Genomic DNA, 27,899 nt, shown 5'->3' on the forward strand with positions numbered 1-27,899 from the left:
AAGCATCGTTTATACATAAGCATATATAATGATGCTTATATGTATAAGCATTGTCTACAGCCAGAAGTCCCTCCTAGCTCTTGAACTTCAAATCCAAGCCCCAGAATAAACCTCCTCTTCAAACTTTGCTTCTAACTTCTGTTAAAGAGTGCCCTGTTCTCTTGTCCAGAACCTCAACATCTTGGATCACCCTCACTCCCTCTTCTTGCCTCCTGTCCCAAGCCCATTCTTGAACATTCTCCTTGGGGTGCACAGTCTGGGAAAGCTCAGGTGGGGGAATACAAAACTGTTCTTACCAACTTAAGTTTCTGTTCCACTGCTCACTCTGAATGACACAATCAGGGAAGTTTCTCCAAAACAGCGGGTAGCACCCCACCACTTCCAAGCCAAGACTACTGTTCCAGAGAGACTCTTCGAATTGGCATTCAATGCTCTTGCCACTTTCTCTCTCATCTTAGTTACTTATCTATTCCATCAAAGTACCCCATTCTCAACCCTGCCACAAAGACACTGTGCAATAAATTTTCTTCACTGAAAGGTGTGCCCTTCTGGTCTAAATCTGATTCGTTTTGAAAATCCCAATCCTCACCAGGAGCATCCTTGACAATCCCAGCTCACAGGAATCTCCTTTTCCATGTGGAGGCAACGAACACTCATTATTTATGTGACTGATCTGACACTTGTCACCGGCTGCCCTGTTTTGTGATCTCTCTTGAAATGTATTGTTAACGCTCCATGTATGCTCTCTTCTCACACAGAGCACATCCTGAGTTGCTTAGATTTCCTACGGCTCTGCACACATTGCACAATGCCTGCATGCAACTGGCACTTAATAAATGTTCTGACTGACTGATGTGCACCTGCCTTTCTCTAGGATTCTTCCTGCCAATCTGTCCTTTATATTATTTTGAATCCTCTAACCATCCAAGTTCCCTGGAACTCCACCCACCTATCCCAATTTCCATTCATCCCAGAGGCTCTAAACTGTAATATCTGTCATCACACTGAATGCCAACATAGGCCACCAAAACGATATGCATGTTCGACTATACATGTGCGTGTACTGGGGTCTATGTGTAAATAAGTCATTAGGCATTGATTCTAGCATTATAGTCTGTATGGTCTCAGATGAATTAATTCACTGCCTTGTACCTCATCTACATCATGCACTTTTGCTTTTACTGGACACATTTTCAGTGACCTAGCCCCCAAATATCTACGCTTTTATGATATCTGGGTATAGGTAATGTTTATTGAGCACTAACCCGTATTAGCACTATTGTACTAAACCTTCGTAACAATCCCATAAGGCAGGTCCTTTAATTATCCCCATTTTTAAGATGAGAAAACTGAGAACTGGACAGGTTAAGTAATCTGCTCCCAGGCATGGAGCTGGTAAGCATCAGAGCTGGGGTCTGAACACAGGAACAATGCAACGAAGCCAGGAAAGAGCAGTCAGCATTTCGACCCAGCCATTTTGAATCCCGACTTTTCAACTACAGTGGAGGACATTTAATTAAATGAAGTCCAAATTAGCAATTATTTAAGATGACTTGAAAATATTCTTAGCCAGAAGGAGCGGGGCAGGGCTTTCTAAATGCCCGAGGAGCTGGTTTTCTTTTGCAAAGCTACCTTCTGCTGCTGAAAATAGATAATTGCACAATATTCCAGATTTTCAAGTGAAGGCTTGCTTCCTCTGGCTGTTAGCCTTTGAATCAGACCACAGTATGAGTTCCAAAGAATCTATACAATCCCCATAAACAAAGTGATGCTGTAAAACGTATATTTGAATTTTTTCATGGGCTCAAATGAGAGGATCTTTTGCCAGCATTCTGGATCTATCTCGAGCGGGACTGACAAAAGCCATTTTTAGATGTTTCCAGAATCACTGTGGTTTGGTGCTCCAATGGTGTGAGCTTCAATATGGTGCTGGAGGCTATGCAAAGAATGCAGAGCTCTTCTATCCCTGCAGATGGTCTCACCCAGTCCTTCCCTGCAGAAAGCCCTTTCCGCCACAGATAATCCTCACTATGCACCGAGGATAAACATAACGCAAATGAAAAAGAGAGACAATCTTCACAGAATGATAAATGTAAAATCAAATGTAATGACTGTATTCTTTAATTGCCATTTGTTTCCTGATGCCCAGCAATAGCATGTATACTCACTGAGCAGCAAGGAAGAAAATCATACCGGACATAAAATGGTCTAGCTGGCATTTTTTATATCTTTATTTCCCCGCAAAATAAACATCTTTATATTCACAATATTTTGTGTGATGCAACTAAAATGTCCTAACACTAAAAACTATTCTTTAATCTGATGATAAATAACCACAAGTCCAGGGAATAATTAAGTATACCAAAAAAGATCTAAGTCTGTGTTCACATCAGTAAAAGAATGGCAATTAAAGTAAGTGATAGCTATAATTACCCACACATAACTATATTTCAGCAAATGAACAAACAGATAATTATTTCTGGGAAGCAGAGGTAGGATGCAGATACTGGCATTCAAGAGAAATCATTTCCTAGAAAATAACACTATTTCTGATTCAATTACAATTCCAAGTTATTTTAAACATTTATTTCCATCTTGTGCCTTTATGTAGAAAGCACATTGACTATATGTTGTGAATTAGGAATCAGGACTAGTAACCACTTTCAGAATTATAATGATCACCTATATATCAGGTACTGCACGTGTGTAATATTTGTCCAGTTTATATCATACCGACAAGGAGAAATTTTCTAACTCTGCACCCTGCACAGAACTCACTGATTCCTATGCAACATGCAACATTGATCCAATCGGTAAGTGCTTACCAGTGACAAGTATCCAGGGCATTGTGCCAGATATTGTAGTGATTTGGGGAGGTTGCAGGAACCCAGACTTTCACGGTGTTCGCAGAAGTAGACCAACATAAACATGTCAAGTAGCTTTGAAGGACCAAAATCCCAATTGAAATAACTTTCCTTTTGTGCATGTAACTCCTGAGATTTCCAAGTCATCATCAATTAATGACAATACAGAACTTGCTTTATTTTAAAATCTGGTCCCTATAAGATTTAAGGGGTAATGTATATACCTGTGTTCTAGGGCTCAAACATTTATTACATGTAGGGAGAAGCATGGGCTGAAATTTTAGCAAAAGTGAATGAGTATATGGTCATCTTTCTTAAATATTCGTGTATTCAGTTTTTACCATTTGAACATGTTTTAAATTCCGTTTTTTTTTTTTTTTTGGTGGCGATCTTTAAATACTCCAAAATTGCAAGTAAAATAGGAATTAGTTACTTTCTTACTAGATATATGTAGCCCTTGTGAAATATACTTCTATCACAATTTGGTGGCTATTGCTGTCACTCAAATTCCATTTTTATTATTTTAGGACTACTTAATTTCAATATAAGGGTATATAATGTTTTTGTAATCTTTACCTCCTCCCAAAGGGTTAGCATCAGAGATTTCAGAAACTAACCATCTTAAGAGAAAGACTATATCTCTATATTTCTAGCTAAAGATACATATAAATCTGAACCATCAAACATTGACATGGAGAGTTTTACAAAATGCCTATTTTAATCAAGGTGGAGTAATTCGGGGTGGGAAATCGGGAGATAATTTTGCTTTCCAACACACAGGGCTTCGTTATTGTCCAATAAGATGGAGTGCCATGCACTGAGCATGCTTAATAGCTAGCTGTAAGCTAAGCAGATCTGTACTTGCTGACATGGACATACACCACATGATATTTCTAAGGTGGGCGAGGGCAGCAGAATAGTAAAACTACATGTAGTATAATTCAAACTTTATAAAAATAAAGCCAAACACATGATGTAACCACACACATAATAATTGTATGAAAACATAAAATTCAACACAGTGGAATGTTAGACATATTTAGAGTATTTCTAGGTAATAGAATCGATAGTTTTTATTCTTTCCTTATTCTTCCCTGTATTTTCCAAAATGTGTAATTTTTATAACATGCATAAAATTATAAATGCCATCTGATTAATAATATATTGTTTTTTAAAAGCTGCGAAATTCAGTCAAGACAAAATGTTAAGGTAAGCTGATGCTTTGGGGTCCTAAAAGCCTGTATCATTCTTGGCCGAACTTTTGTCTGCTTGCAGTGGTAATACAATTTGGTAAGGGCAGTTTCTTTTTCTAAAAGTCTTTGTTGCTGGTAGAAAAATCCTTCTATATGTAACTGATGTCACTGCCCAATTGCACCAAAAAGCCTCTGTTTTGTGACCTGCATACTTCTTTTTTTTTTTAAGATTTATTTATTTATTTTGGAGAGAGAGTGTATGTGTGCATGTGTGGGGGGAGGGGCAGAGGGAGGGAGAGAGAGAATCCCAAGCAGACTCCCCACTCAGTGTGGGGCCCAATGCAGGGCTCAATCTCACGACCCTGAGATCATGACCAGAGCTGAAATCAAGAGTCAGACGCTTGACCGACTGAGCCACCCAGGTGCCCTGTGACCTGCATACTTCTGATCATTATTTGTAATCCTTGCTTAATATGGTGGGATAAGATTCGTAAACACATCTGGGTTTTTCTCCGTGTGTGTGATTCGAGCAATCTTTTTTCTGAGTGCCAACAGAGAATTCCCACATTGTTCTGGTGACCTTCATGCTAAGCTTGAATAAACCCTGCCCTGACCAACTACCTGCCTCCATACTCCCCCTCCTCACCCCGGCCCCAACGTAATGTGTGACTTGTGACTGCAATGGACCTGCCTGGTTTTCATCCTATACCCGCTCTCCTCCTCCTGCTTCTGACATCGGTGTGAGCACGTGTGGGTGAGCAATATGCTCAGCTGAGAAGCTATGGTGCCCAGCCTCCCTATGTTCCCTTGGACCTTGAGGGAAGCCTGAGATAGGGTGGGGACCAGCCATCATCCTGGATGCATACCATGGACTCTCCATTCCCCCTCCGTTCCCCTTCCGTTCTCTCTCCCTCCTGTCTTTTCTCTTTATCTTTTTAAGTTGTGGAACCTTACTAGCACATAAGTCAAGAAACAGGAAGCTACTCAGAAGCCCCCATCATCCTCTTTCCCAATCACCATGGGCTTCTTCTCCTCCAGGGAAATCCCTGTCTTATCCCAGGCAGCAATCCCTTCCCAGCGTCCCTCTTTGCCCGAGCCCCTCCTTGTCGGTCAGTGTTGCCATTCTCCTGTGTTCTTTATGTGCATTTCTCTAATTCCCAATGAATGTGGACTCTGAAAAATGCTTAAGTGCTTATTCATGTCCCCTGTCCAATTTCTTATTTGATAGTCTTTTGTTTTGTTTTTAAGTAAACTCCGAATATGGCCCTTTGTTGGTTAAATGTATTGAAAACTTCCTGTAATTATTTTTTTTCCTTTATGGTTAGTACTCTTTTGTGGCCTGTTTAAGAAGTCCTCCTTTCTTTTCCTATCTCTGAGGTTAAAAAAAAAAATCCTATATTTTCATCAACACATTTTATTATTTTACATTTGACACTTAGATCTATAATCTACCAGAAATCTCTTGTGTGTACAGCATGAAGTAGGGGTCAAGTTCATTTTTTTCCCTCACACAGAGAGCAGTTGATCACCCTTCCCCAAGTGCCCTGTAATGCCAAGTTTGTCATAAATTAAGTAGTTATTTATGCAAGCTGGGAAGGTTTTCTTTCTTTCCCCTTCTGTATTCCTTGACTCTGGAAGAGTTTATGTAGCATTGGCATTTCTTTGTCCTTAAGATTTTGAGAAAACTTACTGGAAAAGTCATTTGGGTTTTCCTCATAGAAAAGTATTCAATTACAACTTCGACTGATTTAATATTTATGTTACTATTTAGCTTTCCGATTTTTTGGTCCATTTTGGTTAGTTGTAGCTTTTATTTGAGAAATGTGTCTGTTCATCTAAATTCACAAATTTATTTTGACATAAACTGTTCATAATATACTCATTACTATTTTTCAAGCTCTGGAAGGTCTGGGGTGGGTCCCCTCTTCATCCCTAGAGTTGGCCATCTGTGCCACCTTCTTTGTTTCTCTGCTCTTCTTGCAAGAGAGTTTTCCATTTTATTCATGTTTCAAAGATAAATTTTTTTCAAAGAACTGACTTTTGGTTTTGCTATTTGTTATAAATTTCAATAACTTAGTTCTTACCTTTATTATATCTTTTCTTCCACTTCCTTGGTGTTTAATTATTGCTCTGTTTCTAATTTGTTTACATTTGAAAAACCGATTTTTGGCCTTCTTCTTTTGCAATACAGATGTTAAAAGACATACATTTCCACTGATAAAGACATTAGCAGCATCCCACAAGTTCTGTTATATTTTCATTGTCATTAGTTACAAAGTTCTGCTTTTTTGTGATTTCTTCCTGAATCTACTGATTCCTTGGAGATGAAATTTAGAACTCCCAGACAGATGAGAATGGTTGTTTTTAACATTTTCATAGCATACTTTCCTGGTTCTGTTCCTTCACATTTAAATTTTTAGCATCCTCACGTTTTACATGCTTTTCAGAAATCTTAGGCTTTAAAATATTTTATTAATGGATTTATCTTTAATGTGAATTCACACTAAATGAGTCTCTTAAAGTTTCACGGCGTTCACTTATTTTCAGAGGTGCTTTTATGCCTACCATCTACAACCTTTTTATTTGTTTTTTTTTTTTTTTTAGGTTTTATTTATTTATTTGTCAGAGAGAGAGAGAGATCAAAACCACAGCAGGGGGAGAGGCAGAGGCAGAGGGAGAAGTAGGTTCCCTGCTGAGCAGGGAGCCAGATGCAGGACTTGATCTCAGGATCCCGGGATCACAACCTGAGCCGAAGGCAGATGTTTCACCGACTGAGCCACCCAGGCGTCCCATCTTGTTTTTCAGATTGCTCCGGTTCACCTCTTTTTTGCCATCTTTTGGGTGGACTGACTTTTATTATCCTGTTTTACTCTATTAGTTTGGAAATCATATATTCTACTATTATTCCTTCAGTGGTTGCCTTTGAAATTACAGCCTGCGAGTCTGAGTTATCCGCGTGTGATTGTAAACCCTGCTTCATGCTCTCCTGATTTCACTGGCTTTATTTACTGCTTGTTTTTCCTCCTTGGATCTCTGAGCATTCTGGGTCTGCCCCGCACTTAATTTTTCCAGTTTTTTTTTTTTTTTTCCTAAAACTGCCTTAACTCCTTTGCATCCTTACAGATGTTTTTTTTTTACTATTTATGAAAACCTAGATTGGCAGTTATTTGAGCACGTTAAATATGTTACTTCATTGTTTTTGAATTGTCTTTGAATTGCTGCTCCTTAGAATTTGTCTTTTTTTACTTCTGGCTGCTTTTAATATTCACTCTTAGTTACCAGTGTTTCACTATGAGATGCCTAGGGGCAGTTTTCTTTTTATTTATGCTAAGCAGGGTTTGGTTTTGTTTTAACAAAAGTCACATTTACAGACAGAAAGAGGTACACGTGTATAAATTTCTAGGAACACAGGCATTCCCATTTGCGGATAACGATTCAGGCCCCTCTGCAGTCTGCTATGGTCTGAATGTTTGCGTCCCCCCTACCCCCATTCATATGTTGGAATCCTAACCCCCAAGGTGATGGTCGTAGGAGGTGGGGCCTCTGGGAGGACATTAGGTCATGAGGGTAGAGCCCTCACGATTGGGGTTAGTGCTCTTAGGATAGAGACTGGAGAGATGGCTTCTTCCTTCCAACCATGTGAGGACACAGCAGGAGAGGGGCAACCTGCCGCTGGGAGGCGGGCCGACCTTGGAGCTGACCTTGCTGGACCGTGATCGCAGACATCCAGAACTGTGAGCAGAGTTTCCGCCACGTATGAGCCCTCCAGTCTAGGTATTTTGTTATAGCAGCCCGAATGGAGCGAGACAGCAGTCCATCCCCACCCACACACCCAGCCTCCGGCACCCAAGCATCGGTCTTCTGTGCCTATAGTTCTGCCTTTTCCAAAACATCATGTGCACGGAATGGCACTCGTAGTCTTCGATTCTTTTCTCACTTAGCGCAACATGTTTGAGAGTCACCCATTTCATTGCACGTAAGGGTAGTGCCCCCCTTTTATTTTTGCACCGTTTATCCGTGTGCTAGTCAGCCTTTAAAATGGCCCCCAGGGAGCCCCCTACGAGGCACTCACACCTCATATAATCCCCCCCCCATCAAGTGGACTGGATGCATGACCTGCTTGTAAGGAACAAAATGTGCCAGAGGGGCTGGATGTCCCCTCCAGGATGGGCTATGCGAAGACCATGGTCTCCATGCAGATGCTCTTGCTCGTTCTCTCATAGACTGCGTGCCCTGGGGGAAGCCAGCTGCCCTGGCATGAGGCCACCCTTACGGAGAAGCCTGTGTGAGTGAGCTGGGAAGGGATGAGGCCTGCCAGAAGCCATGGAAGTGATCCTGAAGTTGTACCACCTCTCCATCAAGCTTCAAGAGGACTCGAATTTTGGCCAACAGTTAGCTGACAGTTGCCTCACAAGGGACCTTGAAGCAAGGGCACTCAGCTCAGCCACAGCCAGACTGCTGACCCACAGAAGGTATGAAATAACAGCCTTCTGTTGAATTAAGCCTCTAAGTTCTGGGGGCGGTGGGCGGGTGGCCCTAAATTTACAGAGCAGTAGATAACCGACACGATCCAGTCACCATTTTGGATGATGATGAATTAGGGCACAATGAACATTTGCACACGGGTATCCACGTGGGCACAGTCTTCCCTGTTGCCGGTGTAACCTCTCTTCTTTCTCCAGAATTCCAGTAACTTTCTCAACACACCCTTCCTGCCTCTAAACCGTGTTCCGGAATCCCCAATCTTCTCTGGCTTCTTTGTGTTTCATTCTGTAATTTTCTCACTTATCTTCCACTTCCCCAGGTTTTTTTTTTTCTTTTTTAATGACTGCGTCTAATTAACTTTAAACTCATCCTCCATTGTACTTAATTTTATGACTATTTCTCAATTTCAGAATTTTCATTTGACACGTTTTTATAGTTTCCCATTCTGCTGATTCTCATTCTTCCATCTCCTTGGGCATAGTAAACATATTTAGCTTAAACTATGTGCTTTTGAACTCCAATCTTTTGGGCTCCCATGGATGTGTTGCAATGGACTGCTATTTCTGCTTGTTAATTTTTTATCTTGTTTTGTGTCGTCATGTGTCTGGTTTTTTGACTCTGCATTGAATATTGTATTTGAAAAATGGTTTGTTACATCATTTTGAAGCTTCCGATGCTGTAACTGTCCTTTGGGACATACACACACACTTTTCCTCCCAGGTACTTGCAGGCCCTGTCAGTCCTGAAGGACGTCCACCCAGCATCAGGGGTTGAGATGATTCATAGCTGAGCTGTTGTTTCTAGACTGAGAACACCCAGCCCTTAGGAGGGACACTTTAAGGCTCCAACCCATGGCCTTGGAAGACCCGGTCCCCACAGTCCAGGAGGCTATCAGAAGTCCAGTCCAGCTTCGGAGCTGGCTTCTGTGAACTAGAAGAGTGCTCTGAATGTTCCTTGGAGAAAAGCCTAGAACGTAGGCTTCTTTGCTTGGTCCCCACTGCATTGCAAACCCCCTTCCTCAGTCTCTTTCCTGGATCTCATGGTCGTAATAGTTTTCTAGTGCCTTTAATCAGATTAAACAATAATGGAAGTTTTGGCCAGCTTTTCTGGATGTTCTCAAGAAAATCTTCCCAACAGCCATGGGCTGCTTTTATGTGTGAGAGAAATAAGTTATTTGTTTAAGCCACTATTAGATGATTTTTGGATACACACAGTCTAACCAATTTCTAGATGATACATTCCTTGATACACTCCAATTAACTACTTAATGCCAGTTTGGTATTTACCATAACTTCGATATTATTTTCCCTCCCACTACTCAGGTATGAGAAGAAAAAGGTATCTTTTAAATTAAAAATATTGTTAGAGCAACCCCATCTCCTCCTTCTGTTCTGCATAATCTCATTTTATATTGGTTCCCACATATCAAATAATCCACAACAATCTCTGAAAAGTCAACTAACATCAAATACAACTATAATTCTTTAACCTAACCAATAAAATGCTACAATATACCCTACAGTGAAGTTTATGATCTATGTTCCAGTTTTTAAGCCTACTTCATTTTTATGTTTCAAACCCATTCTCCCTATTAAGTTGAGAGAACTTAATACTTTCATCTGTTTACTTCTGAGTTTAAAAAGCACTTACCATTTGAGACAGAATTTCCATTTTCAGCAGTGATAGCACTCGAGAGTGAATTAGATAATTGAATTCCATGGTTATTTGCATTTCTATCTTGAGTCTCAGATGCAATTTCTGATCTACCAGCATAATCTCGGCCAGTTAGGTTCATGTTAGTCTCAAAACCTAAAATAAATTTTAGAAAGGATTATTCTTTTAGGATAAAATGTACCAAATAATTTAATAAAACAGTAGAAGAAAATAACAAAATTCATCAAATGGAACATTAATTGTATTTGAAATAGTAAATTAATAATCATCCTTAATTAAATTTATGGCCTACAAAATCTTCACCGAATTTTGTCACAACACTCCTAAACATAATGGGAAATACTAAGTGGTGATAATGAATTTCATAATTTCTTATTTTCAAACATATCTATACAGAATTTCTGATGTCAGAGTCTAATAACTTGTCACTAGAGCACCTTCTTGAGAACACTGTTTCCTAAAAAGCACGGAAATAAATTCATGTTTCAGAAGTTTTCTCATTTATTAAATTAATTAGGGCTGAGACAATCCTATAGGCTTGAAAAAAATGAGAAATAGACTTACAGCATCATTACAAAATTTGTTATTATCCATTTAGGAGTATTAAACTTCAAAACCCTACTTCTGCATTCTGTATACTAACATTGCCTAATTGTTCATTGCATGTCCCGTGTTGAGTGCTCGGAGATCGACGAACACAGACGCCATCATCCAAATTATGCTGAAGAGCCAAACGAAGATTTTTTTTAAACTATGTAGTAATAATAAAGTAAAATATAACAAATGCCAGGGTTTGGAGCAATGTCCACTACATTATCCTCAGGCAGGGTCTACAAATGACCAGAGGGTGCAAATCAAGCACAATTGTCCACCATGGCGTCAGGTGTGGCCCTCGTCACCCCTCCCCTCTCCTCTCTTGGAGTCAGGGTCCCTCTCTCGGGCTGGCCAGGTGTGCCTGGGATTGGCTCTTGCTTCCCAGGGATGTTCTGGAGGATTTTTCTTCAATACGGAGGATGTGCATGTTCTTCTGCCCTTTGTTGGTACACAGTAGATTCTGACTGCCTTTAGGTTAGGCCTTTCTGAAGTTTTAGGCTAACAGATTATTCAAAAGGGATAAAAAGCATAATTCGCTTTATTATACTTTACATGTGGCAGAACAGTTTATCTCCAGGGATCCCAAAAGATGGGGTGGGGGGAAGGAGGGGAAAGAGTGGATGGAGGGAGGGAGGAAGCAGGAAGGAAGGGTGGATGGAGGGAGGGACAGAGAAAGGATAGAAGGAGGGAAGAAGGAGGAGGGAAGGATAGAGGGAGAGAGGAAGGGAAGGAAAAGAGGGAGGACGCCAGCCCTCCAAAGCTTGTCTTTCCAGGCTGGTCTTGACACGGTCCTAACTCTTGCCTCTAGACATGATCTCCTCTTGCCCTTGAGCCTTACACTCAATCAGCACTACAGGCAATGGGCATGTATCCAGATGCTCCATACTGACCCGTGTTTCCCTGCTGTGCTGTATGCACTCCCACCAGCTAGAGTGGCCCTGTCCTCACCAGCGGGGCTCGTGGTCAGATGAGCCACAGGGACCTGTCACTTACAAGTGGAGCGTGCAGCCCAGAGAGGAGCCATGTCTGCCCCACAGGAAGGGGTGCTGCCGTCTAGAGCAGGAGGGGCTGGATAGGTAGAATGGACGCAAAATGGACAGGGCTTTGAAAACCAGGTGGGGGCGTTGAGATTTCAGCGACCTGGGAGCCACCGCAGCTCCTGGCTCCCTGCACTTACAAGCTGAAAAGCTTTGGCTCAGCCAGCGTGCGTTGGAACAGTGATGAACCGGACAACAGGTGATCGGAAGGAGACATATGAGTTCTTGACAAGGAGCAACGCTGAGCAGGCTGGTGCAGAAAGACTATGTATTTCTTTCGGTTGACTCTAGTTTGCCTTTCATAGACATCTGAAAGTAACACAGGGCTGGCTTTAAAGCTGTCTCAAGACACAGATACTCATCTGCCTCTCTTCGAGCTATTTTTCTCGCTCTTTAATTCAGTTGTTTATTGAATGCCTACGATGTGTTTGCACTCTTCAGGTGCTCCAAGTGCAGTAATGACCATGACAGACGGACGGCCATCGCAGCAAGGAGCTGAGGTTCTGTTCTCGGCGCAAAGGGACCTTACCCAAGGCTGGGAACCAGGGTGTCCCTCACTGGGTAAATGGGGACGGTCCTCTTACCTCTGGTGGGACAAAACTCAATCCTCTGACACACTGTGTAGACTCTTGGTATAAACAAGATGCTAGCTTCCCTCCTAACCAATTTCCAGCTCCTAAACAACTCATATATTTAAAGTCAAAACCTCCAATTTTGCTATTAAGGTTTTAAAAATATTTCCAATCAGCAGGCTACACTGTAGCCAAGGACTGTTTTTAAATGTGTCATGCGAGTTAGGCTGTGATTCTTACATTATCTACTAAAATCTTCTTTATATTTTTATCTTAAAAGTATAGGTCTTCTCAGGGATGGCTCTGGATTGGAATAAGGAAATAAGTCCTTCTTCAAGTAAAACGTAAGAAGTGATGGCCAATCTAATGATATTCATTCACCTTGTTCTGATGATAATTACCATCTCCTGAGTGTTTATGATCCGCCAATCCCCCAGAGCATCTGATTTTGCTCTGGTTTCGTACTTCTGAAGAGCTGTCCCTTTCTCACCCATTTTCGAGATGAGGTCACTGAGGCTTCGGGAGGTTAACCTACGTGCAAACATTTCATAATCAGCCAGTGGCTGCAGCCGGGTTCAGACCAAGGCAACATCCACCCACACTCATTCCTACACTTGGCCCGTCTGCGTAAAACGTTCCGTCATTTCATTTGCTGATCTAAAGGATAATGCAGCTGCTTTTCCGTGGCTTTACTGGATCCGCGTGCCTCAGTGGTGATGAACTGGGGACTGGAGGCTGAACATTGTACTCTAGCCACCCAACTAGAGTTGCGACATCGATAGAGACGTCTCTGCTTTAGGGTTCTCCTTCCTCATGAATATCAATTGCGGGGATGGCTCTTGGCTTCCTGAATTCTGGTCAGCTTCTGCTCATTGACAGCCTGGCTGCAAGTGAAATCCAAACACGCCGGAGCGCCTGTGCCCTGACTTGTCAATGCCTCGATTCAGCCACAACGAGGGGCGAATGCAGAAACCCTCCACGGTTTGATTTTGCTCTGAAGGGTCAGGTTAGCCCATAAGCGGGTGCGATGTTCCTCACTGGGTGTGGAACTCGGGCACTGAAGGAATTCCAACTGTAAAAAATCCTGAGGACGCTGGTATTGAGTTGGAGGCAGTCTCAGTTACAACAGCACGCACACGAGATGCGTACTTCATGGAGAGTCCTACAGGGAATGATCCAGAGCAAACAAAGTCGTGAGGCCTCTTCATGCCTCCAAGCAGTGGCCGCTGGAATTTTGAGGGGGAAGAAAAGCCCGTCACAGTCACACCAAAGGACAGTATTTGAGAGTCTGAGTGAATCTAAACAAACAAGTAGAGGAGTGTGTGCTGTGAAATCCTGTAGGAAGACCGAAGGCATGTCTGAGTCACTTTGTATCTCCGCGTCTTGTGTAATCAGTGGTTTGTGGAGTTCCGTGGCATCCTTCCCTTGGGTGCTCCACAACACGAGTCGATCTGAATACCTGCGCTGTTTTCTCTCAGCCTGTAAACAGGATTTCTCTGTCACCCCTGCCCAGTGCTGTTTGTACAGGTATGGGAGGAATGAATCACCCTGGGATCTGACTCAAAGATAAAGCCTTGGCCTTTACCCTAGGGTATGATTGTTAAATACAAGTATGCAATGTGGACTCAGTTAAGTTGAATCTTAATCTAGTGGGAGAGTTCTAACAAATCTCTAAATGCGAACACAGGAAGAATTTCAGCTTTGGTGTGTTCTTTTTTTTTTTTAAATATATATAACTAAAATATCACACTGGGTGGGTGTGATCCTTTGAAAACTGGTTTTCAATAGAAGGTGATATTGCCCCCCCGCCCCGGGCGGGGGACATTTGGCCATGTCTGGAGCTGTTGCTAGTCCTCACCCGGGAGGAGGGGGTTGCTACTGGTATCTAGTGGGTAGAGGTCGAGGTGCTGTGAGGCCCCAGCAATGCACAGCCAGACCCCGGGATGAGGAATTCCTGCCCAGGATGCCAATGACGCTGAGGCTGAGAAACCTTGTTTTAAAACCTAAGTCAGATCATGTTATGTGCCCACTCAAGTCTCTCCAGTGGTTTCTATTTCATTTGCATTGAGACCCAGAGGCGTCCCGGGGCTGAGACCTTCCATCACCTGATACTCTGCTCGCCTTGGACCTCATTTCCAACTTCCCCCTTGCCACGTGGGCCTGACAGCCCTCCATGAACGCATCCCACTCTCCAGAGAGAGCCCGGAGCTCTGCGTGTCGTTCAGGCTCTGTTCAAATCAGACCACCTTCTAGAGGATGGCACCTCTTTCTGCCGCAGCTCAATTTCTGTCCCCACTCCCTGCTTTAGTCTCCTAGGTGGTCCTTCTGACTGCGGACGTATCACATCCCCATCGTCTGTTTCCCGCGCGCCCCTTCCGGAGTGCGGGCACAAATCAGCGCAAGTGCCACGTGGGAGCTTAGGAAGGTGCCTGCACGCAGTAGGCGCTCAAGAAAATCTTTGTTGAAAGAAAGGGAAAACAGAATAAACGAATCATCACAACCAAACTGCTCTAGAAATTCTTGTTTTCTAACAGGAAACTACATGTTTTGCAATTAACATAGTTGACAATTTTACTCAACTGAAGAATCCATGTGAATGATTATGGAAAAATCTCAGTAACCATTTCTCCTCATTCACAGGAGATTCCTGGAAACATGAAAGGACTTCCACTGCTAACATACCTTTGCGTTTCTAATCTCCACTTATTTAAAATTATAAGGAAAGGAAAACTTCACATTGTGCGAGGTGAAAATTTCCTACATATTCACAGGGCCAGAGCTGTTTGCTTTCCACCTGAGTGTTAACATGAGGGGAAGAAAGGACTTTGGGATATTTGAAATCTATCTCTGACCCACAGTGTGCATTCAGGTTTTCACTGTTGTGCTGCCAATTATCACTGATAAATATTTCTTCCTTGTCCCACCGATATGCACGGTTCATGCATGCTCAGTTTTTAAAAATCTTACTGTACATGGCTTTGCGACCTCTAATCTCAGAAAACTGCAATCAGTTTGACAAGTCTTGGCTCTGGCATCTTGGTGCCTAGAGATGGGCAGAGGTGGGTTGACCAGGAGTCTATCGAGTGATGGTCGCGGACCCCACCCTCACTGGCCAAGGCCACATCCAAGGCCCAAGCGCCAGTCGGTCAATGCTTGCAGAAGACAGCTTCGGTCAATGTGTGCTTTGCTCGTTTCCTCATCTTTAAATAAATGCTCCATTCACTCCCTAAATGTTTGTCATTTTTATTCTTTTTCTTAAAGACACCCCACACCTGCCCCCATGGTGTAAGCTCCAATGTTTGGAAAAAAACGCTGGTCGGGAAAGCCTTTCTGCTCAGAGAGGAGAGGGGAGGAGAGGACGGAGAGGAGAAGAGAAGAGGGGAAGGAAGAGGAGAAGAGCGGAGGTGAGAGAGGAGGGGAGGAGGGGAGGAGTGGAGAGGAGAGCAGAGGGGAGTCTGGCGCCGCCCGCTCTGCCCTGGGAAGTCTGCGCGTCTACAGCTCATGCAGCGCCACCAGAGCGGTGGCCGGCCACTACTTAGGTAAGGGCATAACGTAAAGACTGCATTTTCTAAAATGCTATTGCTCCAGCAAAAACGTGTCCAGCTGGATGAGGCTGGAGGAGAGCTCAGAGACAGGAACAGGGAGCATTTAGACTCAGGCAGAGGCAGGCCTGGGTGGTCAGGGAGGTCCGCGTTACGGGTCTCCTGGAGCTGAGGGACTAAGTCAACACCAGCGAGGCGCCTGGACACAGGACAAGTTTGGGGCTGTGCATGTTGACCTTCAAGTGACAGCCGCATGCCCAAGGGTGAAATTGAGTGGCAATTATTTGAGCCACAGCATCTACTAGGACCGAAAAGAAAGTGTGTGGGAGAGACTCAAGCATCCCTTAGTAGGGAGACCTCTTGCAGGGGAGAGGGGCAGTGGAAGGCGAGGCACAGTGACAGTGGACACAAACAGGCAGGTGTGGGCTCGGAATCGGGGCGGGGGGGCAGCAGGGGAGAGGGAGGCTGACAGCAGAGTGCGCCGAAGAAAGGTCGCAGAGAATGAGTGAGGAATGAACAAAAGAGTGTTTCTTTAAGAAGAATGCTTAAACACATCATTTCTCTCTTGGTTACCTTAACTTGAGATAATTTTAGAGTGTATTTTGGAAACATGGGAGACAGGATCCAGGTTTCATAACGCAGGAGAAAAACAAACTATTGCTGTTTGACTGATTTAATACTGAGAGTGCTATGCAAGGCAGAAAAAATGTGAAAATACATTTTAAACTCATTACTCATGCTGGCTCTAATTCATTCCGCAACTCTATAGGAAAATTCCTCTCCAGGAAGGCTACTGCACGGAGGGTTTGCGCTTGTTTTTTCCTCTTTGGCATTAAGGAAAGGTACAAACACTGAGAGACGTGGCTGGCATAGTCCTGCTACTTCTCAAGTTCTTGTTCCTAAAACTTGGGAGTTACAGCGAGACTGTGCTTACAGATACACATAGATGGTGCATAATTAAATTTGGATGGGATCACTTAGGCCCCAGATCGGCAGCTCGTGTGTGAGTTACAAGGAACAATGTCTCTTACAGCTCTGATTTTTCTAAAATCTTACATTATCGCACGTGAGGAAGAACTACAAATAAGGAGTTAGCACCCCCACGTTGCCCTGCGTTCTGCTATAACAAGCTTCTAGGAAGTGAATTAAACTTTTTAAAAAATACACGCTAGCATTGCCCGAACACAGGGCCTACTGTCTCAGAGAAAGACAGACGTCAGGTGTAAGGATGCACCTAGACCTTGTCTGATCCTAACCTCAAACAAGCAGACAGACACCCCTAGCCCCGTGCAGGCTTGTGACACAAGACATGAGACAGGAGCAGAGGGGGTCTGACTACAGTGCGTCCACTCACACGGAGGGGCGCTCGCTGCGTGTTTTGTACAGCGCACGTCTAACTGACCCCAAGCCATGTGAATCGGACTTCGTCGTCCCTTTGCTTATAGTTGCAGAAATGTATCAAGAGCAGGCTTCAGTGTATAACAGTAGGGGGCCCTGGGGACAGAACACCAGGCTTCCGTGCGATTACCCTTAGGACACAGCCACATCCCACAGTCTGCTTGTATTTCTATAGGAACCCATTACTTAAGAAACAGAAAAAACAGAGCACCTTAGCAATCACAAAGCATGGGTGGGTTGAGAAAACATAACTGCTCAAGGCTACTGACCTTAAAAGGCTAGCGCCAGTCCCCAGCACACCTTCCTACTCTATAATGACCCTTCAGAAATCGCCACTCTTGAGTACATCAAAATTCCTCTTGAGTTGTGTTTTGGGCGTTCTTCTGCGGCAGGAAGTGCCACCAACACTTATCTTCTGGGTTAAGTGGGGTAGAATGGAAATGCTTCCTTGTCCCCTACTCCTAACTCCTGCTACCCACTCCCCTGCCAAGTGCAAGGAGAGGGTTTGCGCTAGAAACGCCAACTGAATCAGGAAATAGAGTGATATCTTCAACAACATATGTGCCGAGCAGGGGAAGAATGTATTGATAGTAAAGCTAAAAAATGACTGTCAGTATAAATAAGGTTTTTAGAACCCAAAAAATGCACAGAAAATTATGTTGTGCCAATTTTCTTTTAAATTTAACTAACTGGATCCTTTTGTGCCCATCTATTCTGTCCCTGCCATAATGGGAAACAAATCACGCCAATTCCTTCCCTCTCCGCGTACTCGGGGAGCTCGCCTCTCCTATAATTAGCTGGACATGCAACATCTAAACACCACGCCGGCCTGGCTCGGAGACCCATTCCTCATGTATAATTTCATAGGTCATGTGGTTATTTATATTGCTGTTATTTTTACATTTCCTGAGTGCCAGGTGGTAATGTAAATCCAGGAGTCGTGGAATGCAGAGCCTGCGAGGCGGCTCAGGCAGCCTGGGCAGCTTTCGTTTGGGTGAATGGGTCCTCCCCGCTTTCTCCAGAAAGCAAAAGTGAGGAGGATAATCCTCTGCTCTCTGATGGGGAAGCTGTAGTATTTGCAACACCTGCATGGCATCACGGACGGTGAGCTAGCGATGCCTAGCATCTCAAGACCAACACAGAGGAGCTCCACGTACCTGCACCAGGGCATGCATCCTTCCTTACATAAATGACCAGTACCCACCCCCCAGATCCTAGAGAGCCTGAAAGGGCATTTATTTATTTATTTATTTATTTTTCATGAGCATTATACTGAGCCTATTTTGTTTCTTGGCATTTGGTCACTTTTATATATATAGCTAGTAATTGAGTCCCTCTTGGCTTTTTAATAGATGATTTGCTTTAAGAATAACTACTTTGGTCCTTAAGAAAAATATGATCTATGTTGCTCCATTTCAGGGATATTAGCTTGCATTCAGCCTTAGCCACGATGCTCTAGTCCCTGCTGCCCCCCCGCCCCCCCGCCCGATCTCCTCCGCATACACCTTTAGCACAACCAGAGGTTTGCTGATTCACACACAGGTCCCACAGGACAGGAAAACTCTAGCTGTGAACACTAATTTCACTGGTGTGGTTGCAGCAGGTGAGAGAGAACGACTAAAATCATCGAAAGTTAAAAAAAAAAATTGGCAGTGATGTATGCGGAGTCTTTTCAAAATCTTTGTTCAGGAGGAATCACAAAATGTACCCACCTCAGATACTAATAACCAGAAGGGCACAGGCGGGGGCCAAAAGAAGAGGCACCAACCATATACCTTAAGCCTGTTGTGTTAACATCTAACTGGGGAGAAACTGGACAGGCCTGGGGCCAGGACACCCAGGTGGAGGGTGGGGGGTGCTCTCGGGACCCCGCAGGCCCCGAACAGTAGTCATGTCCAGCTCCTACTGGGACATTTCAATATTTTAACAGCAATAGGGTGGTCCCCCGCTCATCTCTCGAGGAACAATCCCACCTGAGAGCAGTAACTCTGAGGCCTTCAGTAACAAATTAAAAATATCTATATAGGGGCGCCTGGGTGGCACAGTCGGTTGAGCGTCTGACTCTCAGTTTCAGCTCAGGTCACGATCTCAGGGTCGTGGGATCGAGCCCCGCGTCAGGGTTCCTGCTCAGTGCGGGGTCTGTTTGTCTCTCTCCCTCTGCTCCTCCCCCCCATTTGTGCTCTCTTTCTCTCTAAAAAATAAATAAATAAAACCTTTTTAAAAAATGAAATAAAAAAATAGAAGTATCTATATAGATTTAAATTCTTGTCAAAATTCTTGATGAGCCACATGGACTGTGTTTTTGGTAGCTTCTGGGATTGCATCCTTTACCAAGGGCAGGCTGGTTGGTGCTACTAATTCCTTATGCCTCCAAATCATATGTGCATGTGAGGGCATTTCCCTTGAGCTGCCGCAGCGACATATCACAGTGCTGACATCAGGTACTCGGAAGGGAGGAGCACCTGGGACCCCGTGGGGCGAGGCTGAACCTGCATCTCAAAAGGATGCTCATTTCATCCACTACAGAAGAAAGAAACCACTAAATGGGCAACCACCATACACCCTGCAACTAAGCATCTCTCGTTAATCATTTTTTTAAAAGATTTTATTTATTCATTTGACAGAGAGAGACACAGCAGAGAGGGAACACAAGCAGGGGGAGTGGGAGAGGGAGAAGCAGGGTTCCCGCGGAGCAGGGACCCCAACACGCAGCTCGATCCCAGGACCCTGGGATCATGACCTGAGCCGAAGGCAGATGCTTAACGACTGAGCCACCCTGGCGCCCCTCATTAATCATTGTTAAAGTGTGTATGTTTCCATTTAAATGAATATAGAAAAATCAAAGAGAGACATCTGTCCTTTCCACATACCGTAATGGAGTTACTCCAAAATACAACTTGATTATGTCACCATGCCTTGTGCAAAACCCTATAATCATAGTGCAGGATGGAGCACAGACTGGTCCCTAGCATGGGGACCAGGGTCCTCCCGCCCTGGTTCTTTCTCTCCTCGTGTTTGGTCTCAAATCCCACCTTCTAGACCAGTGTTCCAAAGGATATATTTACAGGCTGGAAAATCAGTTTAGTGGGTCATGATAAGCATTTAAAGATGAAGGAGAATAGAACCAAATGAATAAAAACGCAGGATTTCACAAGCTTTGAGGCTAAGTAGTGTTTTGTGACACCCAAATCGTGTCTTCATGCAAACTGTCTCTCACCGCCTGGATACACTGGAGTTTTCATGTTTCCCTGCTGTGAGCTGCTTCTGAACAGACCCCACATTTTATTTTAAAAATCCATACCTCTTGGTACAATGTCTGGCACAAAACAGATCCTTGCTGCATTTTTAGAATAAACAAAAAAAATGAGTGAAGCTTGCCCTTTTTACTTGATCTTTCTAAACCTCTTTGAAAACATCAGGCAAACAGCAGTACAAAATATTGCTAGTTGAACCGTCTTGCCTGGAGTTAACCTCTAATTTTTCTTTTTTTCTTTAAGATTTTATTTATTTATTTTAGAGACAGAGCACAAGAGGCGGGAGCGGGAGAGGGAGAAGCAGACTCCCTGCTGAGCAGGGAGCCCGATGCGGGACTCGATCCCGGGACTCCAGGATCATGACCTGAGCCGAAGGCAGTTGCCTAACCAACTGAGCCACCCAGGTGTCCCTCTAATTTTTCTTAAGTCCTGAGAAGAACTGCACGTTTTGGGGCCATGTCATAGAATGATTTTATTATCTGGAGAAAAAAAAAAAAAAAGGAACATTTCTCCTAAAATCATTACAAAGGGTTCCTAGGATGGATTCAATCCTCACAGCAGTGAAAATGCTCTCTGATTGGCAGCTGAACCACATTGCTGGGTCTTCTAATAATCATCAGATCAGAAAGGCGTTTTTATGATCCCTCATCACCAAACATGAGCTCAGTGCCTCTGTCCCGTGTCGCTCCTCAGCCTCTGGAAATTAGACACAATTCCAAGGCTCCATAAGTGAACGAGGGAGACCCCCTCCCTGCACACCACAACTACACCAGTGAATTAATGTTAACAATTAGAGTTTTACTGTCTTGTATGACACGCAGGTGATTCAATAAACCTCTAGTTGTGCTCAGGTGTATGCGGAGGCGATCAGGGGTGGCCAGAAGGCACTGGAACAACACGGTAAGCCTGGAATGCAAGCTAATGTCCCTGAAATGGGGCAATGTAGATTATGTGTTTCAGGAGTTATTTTTAAAGCAATTTATCTATTAAAAAATCCAAAAAGGACTCTCTTACTAGCTATATAGAAAAGTAGTTAAATACCAAGAAACGAAATTGAGTCAATCCAATTCTCAAGAAAATAAAATACATAAATAAGTACCCTTTTGCTCTAGAGGATCTGGGGCTGGGCACTGGTTGCTTCCCTAAGAAAGGACATGCAAGTGGGTGGAAATACATGGGTGCGCGCCACCCCCCCCCCCCGCTTTAAGTCAGGTGTTTGTACCTTGATGTGTCCCCTCCATCCTGCTGTGAAATCTAGCCTGGCCCCATCGGCTGGTAATCTCACCTGAGAACAGTTTAAGCAAATGTAGCTCCAGCAAACGGAGGTGACGTCAGAAGGTAATTTAATAGCTGGGAGCTTTGGTTCCCTTTTCAGTAACATGGAAATGCCTTTGTAGGGCTCGTGGCTTTCCCCCACTGCTTTGCCCACATCTTCTCTCTCACACTTACTTCTTCGTGGATTGTCCATCTTTACACATCAAAGAACAATTAAACCAAAATCCCAGATGCACACATTTGCCTGGGAAATACCCCCCTGTACCCAGTGTGTATATATGTCAGTTCTTCCATTCTTTAGAAGGAAATTTTCCTTTGAAAAATTAGGTTTGATGATGAGCCTGGAGTTTTGGGTGTGAAGAAGAAATAGATTTCTCAGCAATTCTGGGTAATGTACAAATTCTCGGGCATTGAGGTACAGTGAGTGTTCTGATGTAAATCTGTGTAATGTCAGATCTAGCTCATGCCTGCCATTGTCTGGACCCTGCGCTTTTGAGGACCTAGTCACCTGAGTGGGGAGCAAATGGAACAAGGTTGTTTGCTGTCTTATTACGATTAACATAGGCCAGTAGTTGCAAATGTGTGTGGGTACGAACGTTGCAGATTTCAAGGAGAAACGAGAAAAAGATGGAAGTAAAAGCCAGAGTAGAAAAAAAAATCTGTGACGCTTCGCACACAGTGGATGCTAGGTGACCGTTGTGGACTCATGGAACGGAGGGCTGGATAAAGTGATACTGGACAGAGCTAACTCTCAGGTAGTGTGAGCTTTTCTAGGCTAATCTGAGGATTAACCATAAAAATGATTCAAGTTGGCATAAAGGACCCGAACACTGGTAGGTAATTAAGAAATAGGTTTTCCTCTGCCAATACTCTTAAGGAGAAAGAGAACATGGCACCAATCCAGCCCATCTTTAGGGAAACTTTCCACGCACCATGTTGCTTTTAAGCGTTTCTTCACAAAAGGAAGAAAACCCCAGGATGTTGTATTGTGTAGCAATAATGAGATGCAGATTGTCAGGAAGGTCTTTCTTAACTTGCTTAAGGAGAGCTGCTGAGTGCCTCACAAGATAAAGCACCGGGCTTCTCTTCGGAGCCCCCCGTGGGAGTTTAATTCACAATCCCGTATAGAGACCCACAATACCCAATAGCTGCTTGCTTTAACGGGTTGATAGCATGACAAATATTTACTGGTTATGAAAGATAATCCACTTCTGAAAAGACTGCCTCTTTCTTTCTTCTTCTTCTTCAGAATTCCAGGTACAATAGCTTCTTCTCCCGCTGACAGCGCATCATAGAACATCCCAGTTGTGATGGTTTCTCGGCTGCATTTGGCTCATTTCAGAAACGACGAGCTATTTATGCAAGACACATATCTCTGCTAAGAGTGGCAGGCTAGTGGCTATGGATTCACAGCTAATATGTTCAGGTAATTTCCCAATATAATTCACATGACTCAAAGGTTACTTTTTGATCGGGTTGATCTACATAGTTAATTGTCACCATCCTCTGCTTGGTTTTGCTCCTGGGTTTCAAAGGATAACAGAGCAGCATGGTCCAGTGGACATCCACGGTCATGAGACCTGTGGGCTGAATATTTCCCCAACAAATCCTGCTTGAGGGGCAAGGACTGGAAGCCGGACAAGAGTATTTGGTCCAGACGTGTTTCTATTACCTGCATCTCTGTTTCCAGATTGACATAATTCAGAAACTAATGAATTGCTATTGTTTTTGGTTTTTGTCTAGAACGTCACCAAGAGGCGAATGATGGAGGCTTTTTCGAATGTCTTTCTCCCATCCCAATCATGGGGGCTGTTGAAAATCACTGAAAAGACAGAGTATGCCCTCTTCCCATATCTTTCCCTGGTCATGAGTTTCCATTTAACTTCAGAAAGGGATGATTCTCTCAGACAGAGACTTTGTAGCAGTTAAAATTTGTAATCGTTTGTGGAGACTGAGAATGGCCTCACGGAACAGAAATAGAAATTTCTCCCGAGTTTCGGAGAAAGGAGCCGTGTCTGATTCCTGACTCTGGGATAGGTTAGTTCCTGTGATTATGGGAGAGTCACTTAATCCCTCAAACTCTCAGATTGCTCATTAGCCAAGGGGGAGGCTAGCACCTGCTTCACTCGCCTCACACAGGGCCGAGGGTCTGGGGACATCTGCGTGCTTGGCCAACAGGAAAGAACCACTCACAGACGTCGGCTATTAATATTATTAACAGAATACCATTAACAAATGTTCCATCGCATTTCCGAGTATTTTCCATTACACGAGGTCATATGCGCATACCCAGAAGTGCTACTAACCCTCTGGGTCATCCCCCTCCTCCGGCTCTTTGCAGTCTTTGTTGGGGAAGATCCGAAGAGTTCCTGCTGAACTCCCACGTGGCGAGGAGACACAATGGAGCGCATTCAGAGCTGTGTTGTGGACCTTCCAGGTAGAAAGCTCGCCCTGCCCTGATCCCATGCAAGGCAAGGAGTGCCCTCTGTTCTCTCTCTGCCTTTTCGGCAGCCTTCACTCCCGTGCTCTAATGGGGCCCGTGTACCCTGAGCTCACATGTCCCCATGCACACATGACGCCTCTCCACCAAATCAGGAACAAGCCCAGCACTGGACTCATGGGCCACCTGGAGCTCAATTACGGACCCACCGGTGGTTTATGACCCTTCGGCTAAAGCCTCTCTCCTCCACTAGAATTTCACTCACCAAAACCGGACGGACCCGCCTGTGTCCTATAGTCGGTGAGAGAGCAGGGACAACACGAATTTCTCCATTTCTCGATTCCCAGTAGCAAGCCCCGTGCTTCCACTAGGTAAATGTATTAGGGAATTAGCTCTGCGAGTTAATGCAAGTCCGTTACGGGCCCCCAGTTGCACAACAGCCCTGGAGGAATTCTTGGGCACTTATAAAGAGAAGGTGCTATAAATTGCGAGAAGAAGGTCACAAACGTTCACAACAAATATTAGACATTTAAAAAAAAAAACTGTCCCATTCATATAGAAGACAAAGAGCTTTGTGCTGTTAACGTAGGTAAGTTTGGCTACTGATCAATCTATTAAAAATGAAAGCTTATTTCTAAGTGGAGATGAGCTAAGTATGATTTGGGAGATTAGAAACACTGCAAACACATCCCAAATACAGAGGTTCCCTGTTACTGCAGAGGGGCTGAGAACTTGGTGAACACAGTCCTTTTCTCACACAGAGGTAGCTTCTCCTCCTGTCAAAGCTCGGGCTCATTTGCACGGGGAAAACCTACACAGCACATCCTTGCCTCCTAGCCACTTAGTGAGAGACAGAGAACTTGCTTCTCTGGGGTGTTAAGCTCATCTTTCCAAAGGACTTACTCATTTGGAAAATAAGGGACATTTAGTGTTGACTCAAAATTGTTCCAGAATGCAGAGGAATGCCTTGTTTGCATGGGAGGCAGACTCTTATTGAGGCAGGAAGGCAGACACATCAGTAAACTATGTGCTTGTCTGTCCACGCCCTTCATGATTTTCAAGATGCCTCAGGCCACCCCCCCATCTCAAGGCCACCCCCCCCATCTCAAGCCCTCCCCCCAAATAAATCATGACGGAGAGAAACCGAGCAGGGAGGGAGGAAGACAAGCAGCCCCTGCACAGGACAAAGTGCTAGAAGAACCCGCATAGAGGCAGGAAGCCTATGGGATGCCAAGCTCTGCATCCCATTCTGGGAGGTCGAGATTTGCGTGAAACAGAGCAGTTTCCTCTGCTGTGATCTCACTAGCATGAGGCAGAGAATGAATGAAGATGGTGTCCAAACTTGTGCTTCAAACACAAGGACACAATGGCAGCTCACAGGCATCGCCCTCGAGCAAGTCAGACCTCTGCCGGCCATTTCATGACATTTCAGTGATTTTAAAGCATTCTTCTTGTTACTAAACAATGAATAAGCAGCTACTTAACTTGGCGTGGAAGCATCTAAACCTCATAAAATACTGATTTCAGAAGCAACTGTATGTCTTTTGCGACGTTGGTCTTTTAGTTCTGTTTGGGTGTAATACTTAGACATCCACCCTTTTTAATTTTATCTTTTGTGGTAGTACGGGGGGCTGCCTGCACCAGCTGCCCACCTCAGGGGCTGCCCTCGAAGCCCATGTAGAAGATCTCGCAGGCCAGTGTTCTTTCAGTAGAAAGCTAAACCCTGAGAATCATTTTGTCTCTATCGTGAAAAATGATGCCCTGGTTTCCAGAAGCGGGTTTCTCTTAGGAGCCTCAGGCTCAGGTCAGTGAAGGCTGAAATGGATCCACTGGTCTGGACAAATTAAGGTGATGTAGTAAATCTTTTATTTTTTTCTAAAGGACTTTTTAAATTAAGTATTTGTAAATATTTATTAATAAACTGACTGGACAATGGAATGCACTTCAGAATAGTCCAGTGGGGAACAAGGTGGGTGGGCAAGACTGGAGATGAAGCAAGATTGGCCATGGAGAGAGTTCATTCATGTATTCCCTCTACTTTTGCGTATGTTTGAAATTTTCCATAAGGCCAACTGTAAAAAGAACTCCCTTTTAAACAAATGGCCCTAAGGGATAAAATACTAAACTGTGAAAGTTCAGCTATAGAACACTGATTTAAAACTCAAAATATTCTTATTCAGAATGTGTATGCAATAAAATAAAGCATTTGAAATGAACAGTGATTTCCATTTGGCTTAGGTGATTTTCTTTAAGTAAAAATACCTCAAGGGCTAGGTCTATTAAATACAGTCATATGTCAAGCTGCTTTTTTTCAGGTAGGTTTTCATCAAATAGGTATTTAATAAACATCTATATGCAAAGAAATTCTGTACATTTTTTGTTGTTATTTACATCATTTTTAACCACCTATTTATATCTTATAAACTATGGATGAGAAATATCAAAAGTAATAAAACAATTTTTGTAAAAATATTCTGCAAATCAGACTTTTTCTTAATTCAGCCGGGCTCTCCTCCTTCCTTCTCCAGATGTCGGAGGTGTGCTGCATTTTTGTCAAAGTCCTATCAGCCTGGTCTTTTCAATGAGTGGAGAATGACATGCTCATTTTATTTCATGTTCTAGATGAACGCAACCGGACCCTGGGATACCATTTGGAACAATGGAGCACCCTAGTGGCCTACACAAGCCAATGAATCTCTCCTTCCATTCGAATTAGGTCTCACGATTTTTGAAACGAAGCAACTAGAAATAATTGGCATAATATTAGTCATATTCTATCAGATGAAAAACATTTTGTGACCGAGTGGGATAACTGCATCTAGAAAGGCATAGGTAATTAAACATTTAGTCACTCTCAACGTTAAGGGCCAAGTGGCCCACATACGCTATTCCAAAACTGTATATATACTCCCAAGCTGTCACGTACATGTTTCGCATTTTAAATTTGTGAAACTGTTTTCTTCACCCCAACTCTAGGACCCCGACTTGTTGTACCTCAGGCAAGCAAACGTGAACGTTTAAACCCTTGTCCTCTGTTTCCTGCTGTCCGAGGCACCACCGTGCTGGTCGATAGAACTGCTTCTGCAGCAGAATCACTGCACTCGAGTCATGTGATGTCGCGCATAGTAGGATGGCGCTGAGAGCAAGGGGGTCTGCTCTGTGCCTCATTTTTTCCCATCTGTGAAATGGGGATCATAGTAGCAGAGAGCTTCTCGTCTTGAGAGAATTAAATGGGTCATGGAAACAATGACTGCCCAGTAGGCACTACAGTCATTGGCTGTCAGCATCATTCCTCTGGGGCTGTGGGCCCATCACCATCCGCATCCTTCTGTCTGCACGCGTGCATCCTGAATTCTTAGAATCTGAGTGACTTCATATGCCTCAGGTCACATGCCCTCAAGTCAATAGAAAATCAACCGTTTGGGGGAAGATAATATCTGTGAAGTCCTATATCTAAGTCTGCAGAATAGTGATGGAGCAGAATTACACACCATAGGACTTCATGACTTCGTTACTACACACAACTCATTGTCCTTTCTGTTTTAACTGGAAATGCCCACAGCAGGGTAAT

The 27,899-nt window shown here is 43.7% G+C and overlaps 1 protein-coding gene across 1 annotated transcript in view; it reads right to left on the reverse strand.

Moving 5' to 3' along the window:
* MYO16 (myosin XVI) overlaps positions 1-27,899 on the reverse strand; it is a 435,081-nt gene that overhangs the window by 31,085 nt on the left and 376,097 nt on the right. Inside the window, exon 32 of the mRNA XM_035003781.1 lies at positions 10,193-10,351. Within this exon, the coding sequence (XP_034859672.1) occupies positions 10,193-10,351 (159 nt within the window). The remainder of the gene's footprint in view (positions 1-10,192; positions 10,352-27,899) is intronic.

The sequence above is a fragment of the Mirounga leonina genome, unplaced genomic scaffold (genome assembly GCF_011800145.1).
Source record: "Mirounga leonina isolate KUSES-001 unplaced genomic scaffold, KU_Mleo_1.0 Mir_127, whole genome shotgun sequence".
Lineage (NCBI taxonomy): Eukaryota > Metazoa > Chordata > Mammalia > Carnivora > Phocidae > Mirounga > Mirounga leonina.